Here is a 15,256-nt window from a genome sequence, read left to right on the forward strand (position 1 = left end):
CCAAGGTCTTTCTCCTTGCCCTTCACCTGGCTGTTTGTTAGTTTTACAGAGAGATGGCTCATGCTTATGGAAGCCAAAAATCAAATGTATTTTCTTGTTGGATGATTCTGGCCCTTATGGTGATCTTTTTTTTTTTTATGTTATGTTAGTCACCATACAGTACATCATTAGTTTTTGATGCAGTCTTCCATGATTCATTATTTGCATATAACACCCAGTGCTCATTACAACACATGCCCTCCTTAATACCCATCACCAGGCTAACCCATCCCCCCACCCCCCTCCCCTCCAGAACCCTCAGTTTGTTTCTCAGAGTCCATAATCTCTTATGGTTCATCTCCCCCTCTGATTTCGCCCCCTTCAGTTTTCCCTTCCTTCCCCTAATGTTCTCCATGCTATTCCTTATGTTCCACATATGAGTGAAACCGTGTGATAATTGTCTTTCTCTGCTTGACTTATTTCACTTAGCATAATCCCCTCCAGTTCCATCCATGTCGATGCAAATGGTGGGTATTCATCCTTTCTGATGGCTGAGTAATATTCTATTGTATATTGTGGTGATCTTCTTGTCACATGACGAGATATGACTGTAGATCATGGTGACTTAACAACCAAGCCTCACAACTAACGGTTGTCTGATAACTTCCATGGCCCAGGCAACATAGCAGAGAGGAACTTCAGTGAAGCAGTGAAGTTCACAATCTTGATTCTTGATGACTCTGGACCTCGTCCCATCCTGCATCTGATTTTCTTCACTGTTAGCCTCCGCTCTATGCTCTCTTGCCTTCTTATCCCACCCTTTGGGATGTTCCCTAACTCCATGTTTCTAGCTCTGATCTTGGAATTGCTACTCATTTACTCTGGCCATTCACTCTGACCGTGGAATCTCTGGCCAGGTAAAGGTCCTCCTGGGTGAACCCAGCTTCTAACCTTGTGCAAGCTCTGTGAAGACAGCTCTCTGGAGGAACCGGGCACTTTCCCTTGTCTTTGAAAATCCTCTCAGGCTTGCTCTTTCCTCTTCCTTCCCATTTCCCCTCTGCATTTTCTTGAGACTGGATTGCCCACCTCCCTGGTTTAGGTTCTCTCCATGACAATCCATCTTTCACTTTACTGTGGCAACATTAATGGCTCCTCTCGTCTCTACTCTTCAAATCTGATTCCCTCTGCCCAGCTTCTAAGACGTTCATCTGACCTCGTCCATTTCCCTGTATACAGAATCAGTCAAACCAATCATACCATCTCCATCTTTGAAAGGTCATTCGTAAGATTAAATTCATGCCCCATGTTTCTGAAGTTTACTGTGACTGCTACCCAGTCATGTTTGCACAGGGCTTTGTGGATCATAAAAGGTTGTGCTCCTCCCTTTCACTTTTTAGGAAGCATCCCTGGTTCTTTCTCCCTCATACCTCGTATCGCATTCATAGCAAGTCTCATTGATTCTACTCTCAAAATATATCCTGAAACTTACCACTTCTTAACTATGCCACTAAATAATACCTGGTCTAACACACCATTCTCCCTAATCTGGACTACCCTAGCTTTCTCACTGGCCTCCTTGCTTCCATTCTTGCTGGGTGGCAGTGCCACCGCAGGTAGTACCCACAGAAATCTTGGTAAAATGTAAATCACGTACTGTCCAGATCCACTTCCTCCCGGGCTTTCTCAAGTGGTGGTCTCTCAAACTTAGAGCAAAATCCAGCTTCCTTAGCATGGCCATTAAATCTCCATAGGATTTAGCTGGTCCTGTCTGTAAGAATGTTCTACAATGAGAACAATGTTCCATAATCTATGGTGTCTAATGTACTAACCACTAGCCGCAGGTGATTATAAGTACTTGAAATGTGGTCAGTATGACTAAAAACTGGATTTTTAATTTTAATACATCTAAATTTAAGTAGCCACACATGGTTAATGGCTACCATACTGGAGAGTACAATTTTAGTCCTCGGACTCTTTAGAGGTGAGTCTAGCTTTCTGGACTCAGCACTCAGGAACAAGCACCCAAGATTTCTTGCTGTTCCTCAGAAATGCAAACTTGTTCCCACCTCGGGGCTTTGCCCAGATCTCTTCCCTACTCTCCTCTTATCTTCAATCTTGAAATGACAGCTCATACACTCACTCCATTCCAGTCTCTGACTCAAGTCACTTTTTCACAGAATACTTCCTTGATCTCAGAAGTAAAATAGCTCCTCATGCTCCCGCTTCCACACTGTTCTCTTCTAAGTAGCCTTATCACTGCCTGAAATAATATGCATTTTTCACCTTGTTTATTATCTGTCTTCTCTATTTTCTCTAGAAATGTGGGTATGGAGTAGGTGGGAACCTGGCTTTAGGCAGAGCTGAGGTTTCTCTAGATGATTCTGAACAAAGGCACAGAAGGGCAAGGGAGTTTAGGGTGTTTGCAAGGGAGTAAATACAATCATGACAAAAAAGAATCTGAGAACCTAAAGTGGGTGGGGGACAAAGAAAAGATAGTAGGATCCCCAGTTAATGGATTTTATACTTGGGTGGGGTTGAAATAGTCTCAGAGTAGAGGTGTCAGAAGGAATTAGATGGAAAGATGCCAGATGGTGGTCACAGAATGGGAAGCCTGCAAGGGAGGTTCTGGAGATGATACAACCACTACACAGACAAAGTCTATGCGGAAGCGGGTGGCGATGTGCAAGAAAATGGAAGACGAGACCTTAGGAGGAGAAAAGCTTAAGGGTATTTGGAAGAGTCATGTGTAGTGTATGAACATCACCAACAACCAGGGCAGGAGTGGAATGAGCAAGAGAGGGCCTGGCTCTGCCATCGTTGGGAAGAGAGAGACCTGCTGAGGTTGGCAGCAGACTGGGGATGCTGGCAGTGGGAGGAGGAGCCTGAGCACATGGATTTTAAAGCTATGGGCTTCAGAGGATGAGAGACAAGGGTCTGGAAGCAGTAGTGAGGGTGCCTCCCCAATTACCAGGCCAAGGGAAGGAGAAAAGAGCCACTGCCTGGGATTTTGCTGAACAGTGAGCTGCAGAGGGTGGAACTGGGGATGTTGACCCCAGGGAGGGTGGCAGACAGGCTGGATTAGCAGATGTGCAGATCTGTGTGGAGGGTACGCTGTGAGAGGACAGTGCTCTGCCATCTCGTGCTTCTTCTGGTGACCAACATCACTGGGGAAGAGGGGTTGTTGGGATTCTTTTCCAAGTTCTCCAAGTTACCCTGTTCTCATAAAACTGAGAGTGTTGGAGGCGGGGGGGGGGGGGTCCTGCCAGGGCACACGGACCTCTAGTATCTCTTTTTACTACTTTCCCTCATGTTGGTTTGGAGGGCAAAGAATGGTGGCATTCCCGGGAACCCAGGGTGTTCTGGATCCCTCCTCTTGCCTCCTTCTCTTGTGTCTGACCTCAGTCCTTTATGCTATGGTCACAGCTGCTGTCAGACCTGAGGAAAACATACTGACTAGAATATCAGCTATGGGGCCGTTACCAAAAGGTAGCATGGGCAAGTTACATTTTCAGATCAGTGAAGCACCCTCTGGGGGCTGACAGACATCTTGTCTCTTGTCTACTTGCTGCCAAGCAACCTCTCTGCTCAGGCCCCCTGGGGGTCATCAAGGATGACTTTTGGTTTTCTGGCTTGGTTGACTTCATGTATGATGCTCATCTATGGATGAGAACACACGAAGAACTGGGCTGGCATTTGCGTCAAATATGATGAGTTTGGTTGAGAGTCGGCTGAATTTAAAAGGTATGGAGGGCATCAAGCCAGGCTGTCCAAAAAGCAGCCGGATAGATCTGTCTAGAGCTCAAATTTGTGCTGAATTCAGATTTGGAAGTTATCGGCTGGTGGGTGAAATTAAAATAAGTAACATGTCCCAGTAGAGATGTAGAGAGATTATGGAGAGTCAGAAGGGCTGAGGGCTGATAGCAGGATGCTGGAGAAGACCAACATTTGAGTGACCGCTGGAGGAGGAAGTGATAGCCCAAAGGACCAGAGAGGAACTGTTCCAGTAGTAGGAAGAGAATCAATGGAGTGAGAGATTTAAGGAGGGAGCATTGGTGTTTAACTCTCCTGATTCCAACCCAGATCTAAGGGGCTAATGTGCACAGCCTAGGAGCACATGGGAATTCCGCTAGAGAAAGTGAGAATGGGAAGAGATTGAAGGAAGGTTCAGGGCTGTTTTATAACTCATCCAGGGATGTTAGTAAGATTTAAAGGAAATGAATAATTTTATGGAAAAATGCAAATTAACAAACCTGAATCATGCCAATTTGTAAAAAAAAAAAAAAAAAAAGAATAGAATAATAAAATTGAAGAAATGTTTTCAAAATTTATTTTAAAATAGGTGTTAGGTCTAGATATTATTGGCAGGTTTTTTTCAAACATTAAAAGAGGGGACCTGGGTTCTACAAATTGCTCCATGGAAAAAACAAAAACAAAAACAAAACAAAGGAGGGCATCTATGGATATCTTCCCAAACTGTTTTTTAAAACTTGGCATATCCTTAAAAATAAAATGTGACCAAGAACACAAAGTAACAGTTACAGAATAATCTCCCTTATGTATATAGATGTAAAAATAATAAAGTATTGGCAATCAAATTGTAGCAGTTTATTAAAAGAAAGTCCTCATGGCCAAGTAGGACCTTTTCCAGGAATGTAAGAAGGGTTTAATATTAGGCTATCTATAAATATAATCCATCACATAAAGAGGCCAAAGGACAAAAAACAATCACGTGATTACCTTGATACTTGCCAAAAAGTCATTTGAAAAGGTTCCACATCCATTCCTGATGGAAATTCTTAGTAAGCTAAGAACATTACCTATCTTAACACAAGAAAGACTGTCTCAGTTTAATTGTGAACATGAGTGGGAAGTCTGGAATTTGTGTAGAAGGAGATCTTAAGGAATGCTTTAGTTGGAAATGAATTTGTCTTGAAGTTAAATTTGCAAAGCACTGCCTTATGTTTCTCAGACTCAATGTGTAAATTTGCAGTAGCTTCCACAATGGGTTGATAAACAAGAGAGCTAAGGCCACTCCTTAGTATCAACACTGTACAATAAACACTTATAGAGAATGTACACTTACAGCAAAACATTGTTGGCATTTAAAGTAAGCCAGGTATTAGCTCAATACCTCCACTAATATTTACCTATTTGGGGAGTGTAATAAGCCCCTGTTCCAAACCTACTCTACTCCCCCATCTCCAAAAATGAGAATTATGTTTAGAGAGGCGAAATTATTATTGCAGATATTATGATAATCTAATAATAATAGCTAACATTTACTTATTATGTACCAGGCACTGTGTTAAGCACTTAGCATACACTAATTAATTTAACCCTAATGACAATGCTGCAGAAGGGCATTATTATGCTCATTTTACAGAAAGAATAGTGAAGCTCAGGAAAGCCAAGGGCAGGGAAGCTTATTAAGTGGCGTCCCAAAGTGGCACTGTGGGATTTGAACACAGCTATTTCTGACTCCAGAGCCCATGCTCTGAGCCGCTAAGCAACACTGTATTTCTTTATTGATAAATAAGAAAAGGAATATGGAAGAACTTAGATTATAAAATTAATATAAAACAAATTTCTTATATGTCAGCTCTCAGCAGTTAGAAAATATAAGAGATGGTTCATAAGTATAACCCAGAGTATAAAACACCCAGACAATAGCTAAAGAGAATTGGGCAAAAAGTATTTGAGGAAAACTCCCAAGTGTTTATGAGTGTCATAAAAGGCATGTCGATACCTAAAGATATATACTATGTTCCTGGATGAGAAATCCCATTGCTGGTAAAGATTTCACTGAAATGATCTGAAAAGTTTCATGCAGTTACTTCCAAAACATTATTTTTATAACTTGATGGAAAAACAAAAAGGTGTGCAGCTAAATAAATAAAATTCCCAGGAGGGTACTTGTATTACCAATTATCTATTATAAAGCTACAATGATTAAAATGTTATAATAGTAATGCCAAAGCACTGTATAGTAATACATGCAAAATCATGAGAATATAACAGATGACTCTAAAGGAGAACCTAGTACATATTAGCATTTATTACATAATAAATGTAACCTTTCAAATCAGTGAAAAAAGAATGAATTATTCAATAAACGGTTTTAGAAATACTTAGTAATCATTGGGAAAAAAAATTAGAGTTCTCCCATACCACATAACACCAAAAATTCCAGATGGATTACGGTGATAAAAGTAACAAGTATATATTAAAGATCTAGAGAAACAAACAGGTTAATATTTATCTGCTTCCAGGGTGGGGAAGACCTTTCTAAATATAAATGGAAAAAAGAAACCATAGCTAAATAAACCTGAGACATTTAACAACACGACAAAAGAAATCTTCTATATTGAAAATGTCATAAAATCAAAAAACAAATTTCAGTCTGGGAAAAGGTTAGCAACATATATGAAAGATTATGGTTTTAATATTTATAAAAAAGTTTAAAAAAATCAATAGGAAATGGATGAATGTTCTATTAAAATGGACAAGGACCTGAGCAGATAACATGCCAAAGAAAAAAGACAAATATTGTTTAAAACATAAAAATAATCCTCTGTGTAAATAAATGTAATTAAAACAATAAGAAAATTCCATATATCTTCGTCCTTCAAATGTTCTGATTTAAAAGGCTAGGATACCACAACTTAATAACCAAAAAACCCAAGCAAGTCTGGGTTAAAAAATGGGCAAAGGTCTTGAATGGACATCTCTCCAAAGAAGATATACAAATGGTTAATAAGCACATGAAATGATGCTCAACTGATCTTTAGGGAAATACAAAACAAAAACCATGATGAGATACCATTTCACACACATTAGGATTAAAAAAAAAAAAAAAAAACCCAGAAAATAACAAGTGTTGGAGAGGATGTAGAGAAATTAGATCCCTGTGTATTGTTGCTGTGAATCCAAAATGGTGCAGCCAGTGGGGAAAGCAATATGATGATTCCTCAAAAAATTAAACAAAGAATTGCCATGTAACATAGCAATCATGTTTTGGGCCATATACCTGAAAGAAATGAAAGCAGGGACTTGAACCGATATTTGCATACCCAGGTTCATAACAGCACTATTCACAAAAACCAAAATGTGGAAGCAACCCAAATGTCCATTGATGGGTAAGTGGATTAGTGTAACTGGGAAAAAAGAAGTTCAGAAAGTGAGAAAATAAAAAATAATAATTTATAAATGAAATCAAATATTATCCTATTGAAAATATAGCAAAATTTGTTAGCTCCAAAAAATGTGATATACCCATATAATGGAGTATTATTTAGCTTTTAAAAGGAAGGGAATTCTGATATATACCAAAACATGAATGAATCTTGAAGATTTATGTTAAGCGAAATAAGCCAGTTACAAAGGGACAAATATTATGTGATTCCTCTGATATGAGGTAGCTAGAGTAGTCAAAATCAGAGAATCAGAAAGTAGAATGGTGATGTCAGGGGCTGGAGACAAGAGGAGATGGGGAATAACTGTTTAATGGGGACGGAGTTTCAGTTTGGGAAGATGCAAAGGTTCTGGAGATGGATGGTGGTGATGGTTGCACAACAATGAGAATGTATTTAATGTCACAGAACTGTACACTTAAAAAATGGTAAAAATGGTAAATAGTACATTATGTATATTTTATCACAAATTAAAAAAAAAAACTTAGGGGGGTTGGATTTTGATGCCTAAATAGAGTGGGGACTTGGAAAAGAAAGAATGAACTAGAAACAAATTTCTCACCAACTCTGGTTGATGATAAAGAAATCTTAGCATAGCCATAAAGCAGAATATACATACATACATATATACATATTTCCTGAGAATTCATAATCACAGATCTGCCTTCACATAGATTTGAGGCCCAAATTTATACAACACAATTTGGTCTGAGAACCCCCAAACTGAAAAAGTAACATAAAATTAGGTTCTCAACTAATGATGCCCTGGGATAATTGCAGAAGCAAACATTCTTTCTTTTTTGTTTTCTAAAGATTTTGTTTTATTTATTTATTTGTCAGAGAGAGAGAGAGAGAGCAAGCACAAGCAGGGGGAGCGGCAGGCAGAGGGAGAAGCAGGCTCCCTGCAGAGCAAGGAGCCCAATGCGGGGCTCGATCCCAGGACCCTGGGATCATGACCTCAGCCGAAGGCAGACACTTAACTGACTGAGCCACCCAGCAAACCCTCTTGAGTGGTTAATAATATATTATTAGAAGAGCAAAGGCAGGAGTGCAATCCTGAATCCTGACCCCTACCTCACACCGTACCAGAAAAGTGATTCCAAATGGATTATAAACCTATGTGTGAAAGGCAAAACAACTTTTCTAGGAAATAATATAGGAGAATATCTTCATATCTTTGAGGTAAGTGAAGATTTTATAAACAGAACACAGAAAGGCCTAGCAACATAACAGAACATAACACAACGTAACAACCATTAGTGGGAGTATGAACTGGTACAGCTACTTTGGAAAGCTGACAGCATCTATATGTATGCCCTACAACCCAGCAATGTTGCTCCTAGGTATACACCCAACAGATGTGCCACAAAGGATATATATAAGAATGACTACAGCAGTACCACTTGTAGCCACCCAAACCAAGAAACAATCCAAATGTCCATCATCAGTAGAGTAGATCAATAGTGAACTATTCATACAGTGGAATGCTATACAGCAAGGAAAAGGAAAACTGCTACATGCAATTGTATAGATGAATCTCATAACATACTGCTAAGTGAAAGAAGCCAGGCATAAAAGAATATACACTACATGATTCCATTTATATAAAGTTCAAATAACTGAGATTAATTTATATTGTTAGAAATCAGGACAGAAGGGGGTCTGAGGGAGATTCTGGGGTGCTGGTAACATCCTATTTCTTGATTTTTGCATTGGTTGCAGATAGATCAAAAGTTCATATTCTGAAAATTAGGGGCGCCTCGGTGGCTCAGTTGATTAAGCAACTGCCTTCGGCTCAGGTCATGATCCTGGAGTCCCAGGATCGAGTCCCGCATCACGCTCCCTGCTCAGCGGGGAGTCTGCTTCTCCCTCTGACCCTACCCTCTCTTGTGCTTTCTCTCTCTCTCAAATAAATAAAAAAAAATCTTTAAAACCAAAGTTTATATTCTGAAAATTCACTAAGCTGGAATTTATAATGTGTGCACGTTTTGGTATGATGTCATATTTCAATCAAAGTTTACTAGGAAGTAAAAAGCTACGGTATAGTCTTTCTTGAGGGCACTGTGTCAATGAGAATAAAAGACCTCAGAAGTGTTTATATCTGGACCCAGCAATTCTACTTCCTATGAAACTAGTCAGAAATATAATCAAATACTTATGTATCAGGATGTAAATTTTAATATTTTAAAATATATGAACAGTAAGAAAGAACCTAAATATGTACTCAGAAGGAACTGCTGGAATAGATGTGCTATAACAGCAAAGTAGAATATTATACCATTTTGAATATTCATGTTATTGATTATCTAAGAGTATACAGAAACTATGCATAACATCAGGTAGAAGAAAAAGTACAGCATGCATTTATGTATATACTGTTCCAATTTTGTTTCGAGTGTGTGTGTGCATGTGTAAAGGAAATGTAAATGAAAGAAATACAGCAAGAAATATAACCATCCTTATCTCCACGTTGTTGTGTGATAAAGAAATTTTTCTTTGTAATTTTCTGTTTTCCAGTTTTCTACATTGAGTACTTATTATTTTTATGATTATATGATTATGAAAATAACTTAATAAGGGCATAGCTACCCTTGTAAATCCAGCTGCATCTGAGAAATGCTTAAGATTATTTGGCAACATGGAGGTCAACAGCCGGTCACTGTTGCCAGAGCCATGCCTTTGGACTGATAAATGGGAAGGGAAAGAAGACAGACTAATTACAAATGATTCCTTCAGGTACTGTGGTTAGAAAGAAGAGGATCTTGACAGTCTACAATTCTTACTCAATTCTTATTCTCTATTTAATTTCTTTGACAGTCTACAATTCTAATAGTCTAAATCAGTGTTTCTCAAACTTGGCTGCACAATGAAATCATTAGGGAAGCTCTAAAACAATACTGATGCTTGGGACCCTCATTCAGAGATTCCCATTTAGTAGTCTAACCGATGGACTGGAATCCCTAAGGGATCTGAATGCAAAGCCAAGGTTCCATTTTCTTTCATCTTCTCCCCTGAGTAGAAGTTAAATTCCTTATCAATAATAGCTTCCCATATATGTATGAGATGCACTGGGCACAAAGTAGGCACTCAATAAACAGTTGCTTATTGGAAGACACACACCTTTCTGGAAGATGCCAGGCACATCCTTATGGTTAAGAGATTTCTTCTCCCTAGCTTGGATGGTAGTCCAGATTCAGAGAGAACCATGGAATGAGGGGACTCCTTGGTCCATGGCTCTTATGGGCCACTGGGTAGCTTATATCACCCTTCCAAAATGAAGCCACAGGCTGGTGAGTCAATGGCTTATCTTCCTGGGGATGCAAAACAGCTAAGGTGAAAACTGCACTCAACAGCATAAGTAAAATCTAAAGGAAGGAAAACTCAGTTATACTATTGGAACATCAGTTTTTGTTACTGAAATGATTCTAGGGATGACAATTGGGGTTGGCGAGGGATAGAAGTCATCTAATGTGAAGCAGGAAGAGAAAGTAAATAATGTTACATGCTTATAACATATTAGGTCACAGGCCTTACAAAAAACCCATGTCAGCTGGGTATAAGCATCCCCATTCTAGAGATTAGGAAGCTGAGGCTCAGAGGGGCTAGGCAACTAGCCCAGAGTCACAGGGCAACTGATAAGAAAAGATCTCAACTCTTGTCTATTTGACCTCAAAACCTATAATCTCTCCACGGCATCAAAATGTGATCTTGGGTCATGTAAGTGACGTCAAAGGGCATCCACACAAAACCTTCATATTAGACCCTAGTAAGAGTTCATGTTGTAAGTCAGTAGGAGAAGGGATATTCATTGAAATAAGGGATGCTGAAACATGACATTTTTTCTTAGTATTCAATAGTCTCTGTTAGCACTTAAGAAAAAATGAGGTTGTGGTCTTTCTGGAATAGTTAGTGGAAAGACAGAGGGGTGGCTTTCACATTCTTTCGATTCAACTAATTTTATGAAAAAAAAAACAAAACAAAACAGATAAACTACGTTACTACTTCGGTTTACAGGAATATGCCCTGAGGAAATTGTCCTGGAGTATCCAAAGTCCAAGAGAGCTTTCTTAAACAGAAGTCCTGCCGTTAACAATCTGTGTGATTTTAGGCAAGTCGTTGCCTCTCTCTTGGCTTTGATTTCAAGAGAAAAAGAGAAGCCATTTCGACAAACTTTGAGGGCTATAGATACTTCACTGATCTGATACAAGCTATGGATCCTTTCCCCAGATGATGCAACTCTGCGTGTAACTGCACAATTCTGAATGCGGATTCTGGTTGTTCATGGATCTTCCAAAGATTTTTCGTGGACCCCCAAAGAACATACTAACCCTTGACTGAAAACACCTGGCGTATGTGATAATGGAACTGTAGTCATGCTTGCCAAAAAGCCCTTATCTTTTAGAGATGCAACCTGAAATATTTATGGGTGAAATGAACTGAAGTCTGAAATTTGCTTTCAAATGATCCAGTGTATTTGGGGAGGGATGGTGGTGGTAGGGGGGATAACAGGTGACACAAGATCATCCATGAATTTGTCACTGGGGAAGCCAGGTGATTAGTTCCATGACTATTCTTCATACTGTTTTCTCTACTTTTGTGTCTGTTGAAATTTTCCATACTAAAATAAATTTACACAATAAAAATTATCTATAATTTAAAAAATACTCCAACTAGATGATCTCTAATGTTTCCAACTCCAATAATCTATGATGTAGCATTCCAAAGAATCTGCAAAGGAAATGGACTTCCAGAAACATGCTATGGGCTCAGGGCACTGAACCATCCTCCTCCTCTCCTAATGGACTCTGCACTAAAGGGTTTATTGTGGCCTCCTTTTCCAGATATTTCTGTGACATTACATTTAATTATCTCCATAAATATATTTTTGGAGGAAGAGTAGCAAAACCAAACACAAAGAAGCGAGACAAAAATTGGTCTAATCATTTCACATGTGGCTCAATTTGTTTTCAAAGATTTCTTAAGAGAAGACCAAAATACTGCTGTAAATGACTTTGAGCGGCATGTGAAATACGTGCTTAGCATGTTAGGGGAACCAGGAGAAAGTGAAACAATACATAAGCATGACAGATAGTTGTGGTGGAGGGCTGGGCTCCAGAGCTCTGCTGCCCAGGGCTCTGTCCTACCTGTGTTGTTCAACTAGCTATGTAATCTTGGCCAAGTCACCCAACCTTTCTGAGCTTCTGCTTCCTTATTCATAAAATCAAAGAAACAGGCAATCTCCCTCATAGGGTTATTGTGAAGAATCAAGTTGTATCTGACATGCAGCACGCATTCAGTAGATGCTAACCAGAGTTCTTTCAACTGTGTAAATATAAAAATAGATCTTATAAAAAAGATGTACAATATAGATCACAATGTTATCAGTAGTTGTCGCTGGATTGTGAGCCAATGTGTCATTTTTTTCTTCCCCTTTATTTTTGTCTGGGCTTTTCAAATTTCTACAAAGAGTATTTTGTTACCCTTATACTCAGAGAACAAAAGTCTTTTAGAAGGTAATTTTAAAAGTCTTTCTTGCGGAAGTTTAATGCCCAGAGAGGCCTAACCCATGTTGTATGTTCACAAACAGACCACTTGAGAGGAGTAAGGTGGAATGACTACCATTACCTTGTTCATACTTTCCTTACTATGCTCTCATCTTCAGGGTGGAAGATCCTTATAAACAGCAGTGAGCTTTCAAATCTGGCACTCCTGGTGTAAAATAAATACAGCCTTCTTCTGCTCCTGTTTCATGCCCTCCTGCCCCCTTACCACATATTCCTCCATACCAGGAGCTGAGCTTTTTTGAGGGCTTGGACCCCTTTGAGAACATCACCAATGCTACACCATAAAAATTGACATTCAGGCACGCTATTTTGCATTCAATTTCCTGGGGTTCATGGCCCATCCCCTCCCCCCCAGGCCATCTCCACTGATTAAGAACACCTAAGCCATGACAAATTTCAGAACATATACACACACTTCAGGTGTGCAGACCACTTTGAAAAAATTGGCATGTACAAATTTGAAAGCATAGTCAGATAAATCAGTGGATAATTATGGGTATTACATACGTAGTTTTTGCTCTGCCAAAGAATTTGCATCAGGATATCTATAAATAGCAAACCCATATAGTGTGTTTAAACCATGCCACTGTATACGCAAATGCTAAGCCCTTTCCAGAACACACCTACTGCAGAGCAACAGGCCCATTTCAAAAAGTTTAGTACCAGTTTCACTCCTGAGTTTTGCTGCGCTCATTTACAATCTACGAGGTCATCTTCAAAATGGCCACTAACCCATATGCCTTAGGTGGCTGATGGTCGATGATAGACAATGATGAGATGCCCAGAAACTTCCAGTCAGAGGAGAGGTCGTATGTGTGTGCAGGTTATGAAACAGCTTAGGAGTGGATCATCTGTGGTGGGGTGGATCCCCTTGATCTCAGAAAGGAAAAGGATAAACATAGAGTCCTTACACTGCCCTGGTTCATTTTATGTATTCTTCACAGCGACTCTGGAAGGAGAGGCTTTTGCCCCCATTTCCAACCGAGTTTTAGAAAAGTTGACACACACATGCCCCAGATCAGACATTTATCGGGGAAAAAAAAAAGGCAAAATAAAGATAATGTAAAGCTCTCTTTGATGGTTAACTTCCAGAGGCTGAGATGTGTAGAGTGCCCAGCATCGCTTAAACTAAGAGCCACTTGGCTGTGATTTTGATCCTGCTGATTTGTCAATGGCTTTTAGGGATGTACCTAAAGGGAGAGAGGGATGGGACTTTTCTTTGCCCCATCTGCCCTGCTCTCCAAACTGGCATCCACCTTCCCTTCACTCCTATACAGGAACTGCCCAGCATTCCAAAGATACCTGGGGAATTCACAAGGAGATCTGTATAAATAGCCAGGAGCCCTGCACTTAAAGAAATCCATATCACCACAAACTCCATTTTATGATTTTCACCCCAGGCTAAGATGCCATTTGGCATGTCACTGCTAGCAGCACATTTTACTCGATCCTCTTTCAAGATTTCCAAACCTGTGTCCGGCCCCCACGGGAGTCTCAGAGGAAGTGGAACCGTGGCAGAGTGCTGCGGAGCTGGCTTTGTGCGTGTGTTAGTGTAACTCATAAAAGCAAGTGTAAGTTCTCCAACTATTAACTTCCACAAGAGGAACCTCAACTTTCCCACGAATGCGGCTTTTCCCTTTGCTTAGCTTTTCTGAAGTTAGGGGTGAGTCCTTAAATTAAGCAGAGTCTCGGGGACTCCTGTGACACAGACAACCCTTTACTGGCCGCAAGCGCCCTAGCTTTTCTGGAGGTGTATCCCTCGCTATCATCTTTCAGAAGCAGCTAACACCTACACGTGCTTTGGGCACCAGCAGGCTGAAAGCACAGAACCACCAAGCCACCAACCACCCAGGAAAGCGGTCTCTGAGCCCGGAGTCAGTGCGCACTAACCGGCGTGTGCTTGAGGGGAGAAGCCAGCGCAGCCTCGGGTCTGCGTGGGCAGGAGGCTGGGTCCACGCGACGTGGTCCAGCAGCGTTACAGCGAGTCCTGACCGACATTCAAGTCTCAGGGGAGCCCGGGTCCCATTAGGGGCACGTCTCCCGCCAGCCTCCGCGCCAGTTCGGGGGAAACTAAGGTGGACCGAGAGAAGAACAGGAGGAGAGTGAGTTCGTGTTTTCTTGGGGTAAGTGTGCGCGGTACCTTGGATTCCTGGCTGCTGGTGGATGCTGGAGAGGGCGGCTGCTCAGCGCGCGGCGCCTCCTTGGGCAGCCCGTCCACGCCATCCTCGCGGGCGCCGCTCGGGGGGATCATCCTGGCGGCGCGGGAACGGTGCTGGGCTCCCGGAGGAACAGCGAGGCTGGCCTTTCCGCCGCTCGTGCTAGCTCAGCGGCTGGTCCCAGGGATGCCCATCGTCTCCCCCCCGCCCACGCGCTCTCCCCCGACCTCGCCCGTGCGCACGCCCGTCCCGCGCGCCCGCCGCCCCTCGCCCGCCAGCGCACTGGCGGGACTGGCAGCCGGCAGCGGACGGGCGGCTCGAGAGCGCTCGCGGGCCGCGGGGGAGGCGGGGCGGCGGGGCGGGGCGG

The 15,256-nt window shown here is 41.3% G+C and overlaps 1 protein-coding gene across 2 annotated transcripts in view; it reads right to left on the reverse strand.

The window, feature by feature from the left end:
• Positions 1 to 14,984, reverse strand: part of STAC (SH3 and cysteine rich domain) — a 151,869-nt gene extending 136,885 nt beyond the window's left edge. For both annotated transcript variants that reach the window (XM_021677518.1, XM_021677517.1), the window contains exon 1: positions 14,874 to 14,984. In XM_021677518.1, coding sequence (XP_021533193.1) covers positions 14,874 to 14,984 — 111 coding nt within the window. The remainder of the gene's footprint in view (positions 1 to 14,873) is intronic.
• Positions 14,985 to 15,256: the final 272 nt, after the last annotated feature.

This window comes from Neomonachus schauinslandi, chromosome 1 (assembly GCF_002201575.2).
Source record: "Neomonachus schauinslandi chromosome 1, ASM220157v2, whole genome shotgun sequence".
Taxonomy (NCBI): Eukaryota; Metazoa; Chordata; class Mammalia; order Carnivora; family Phocidae; genus Neomonachus; species Neomonachus schauinslandi.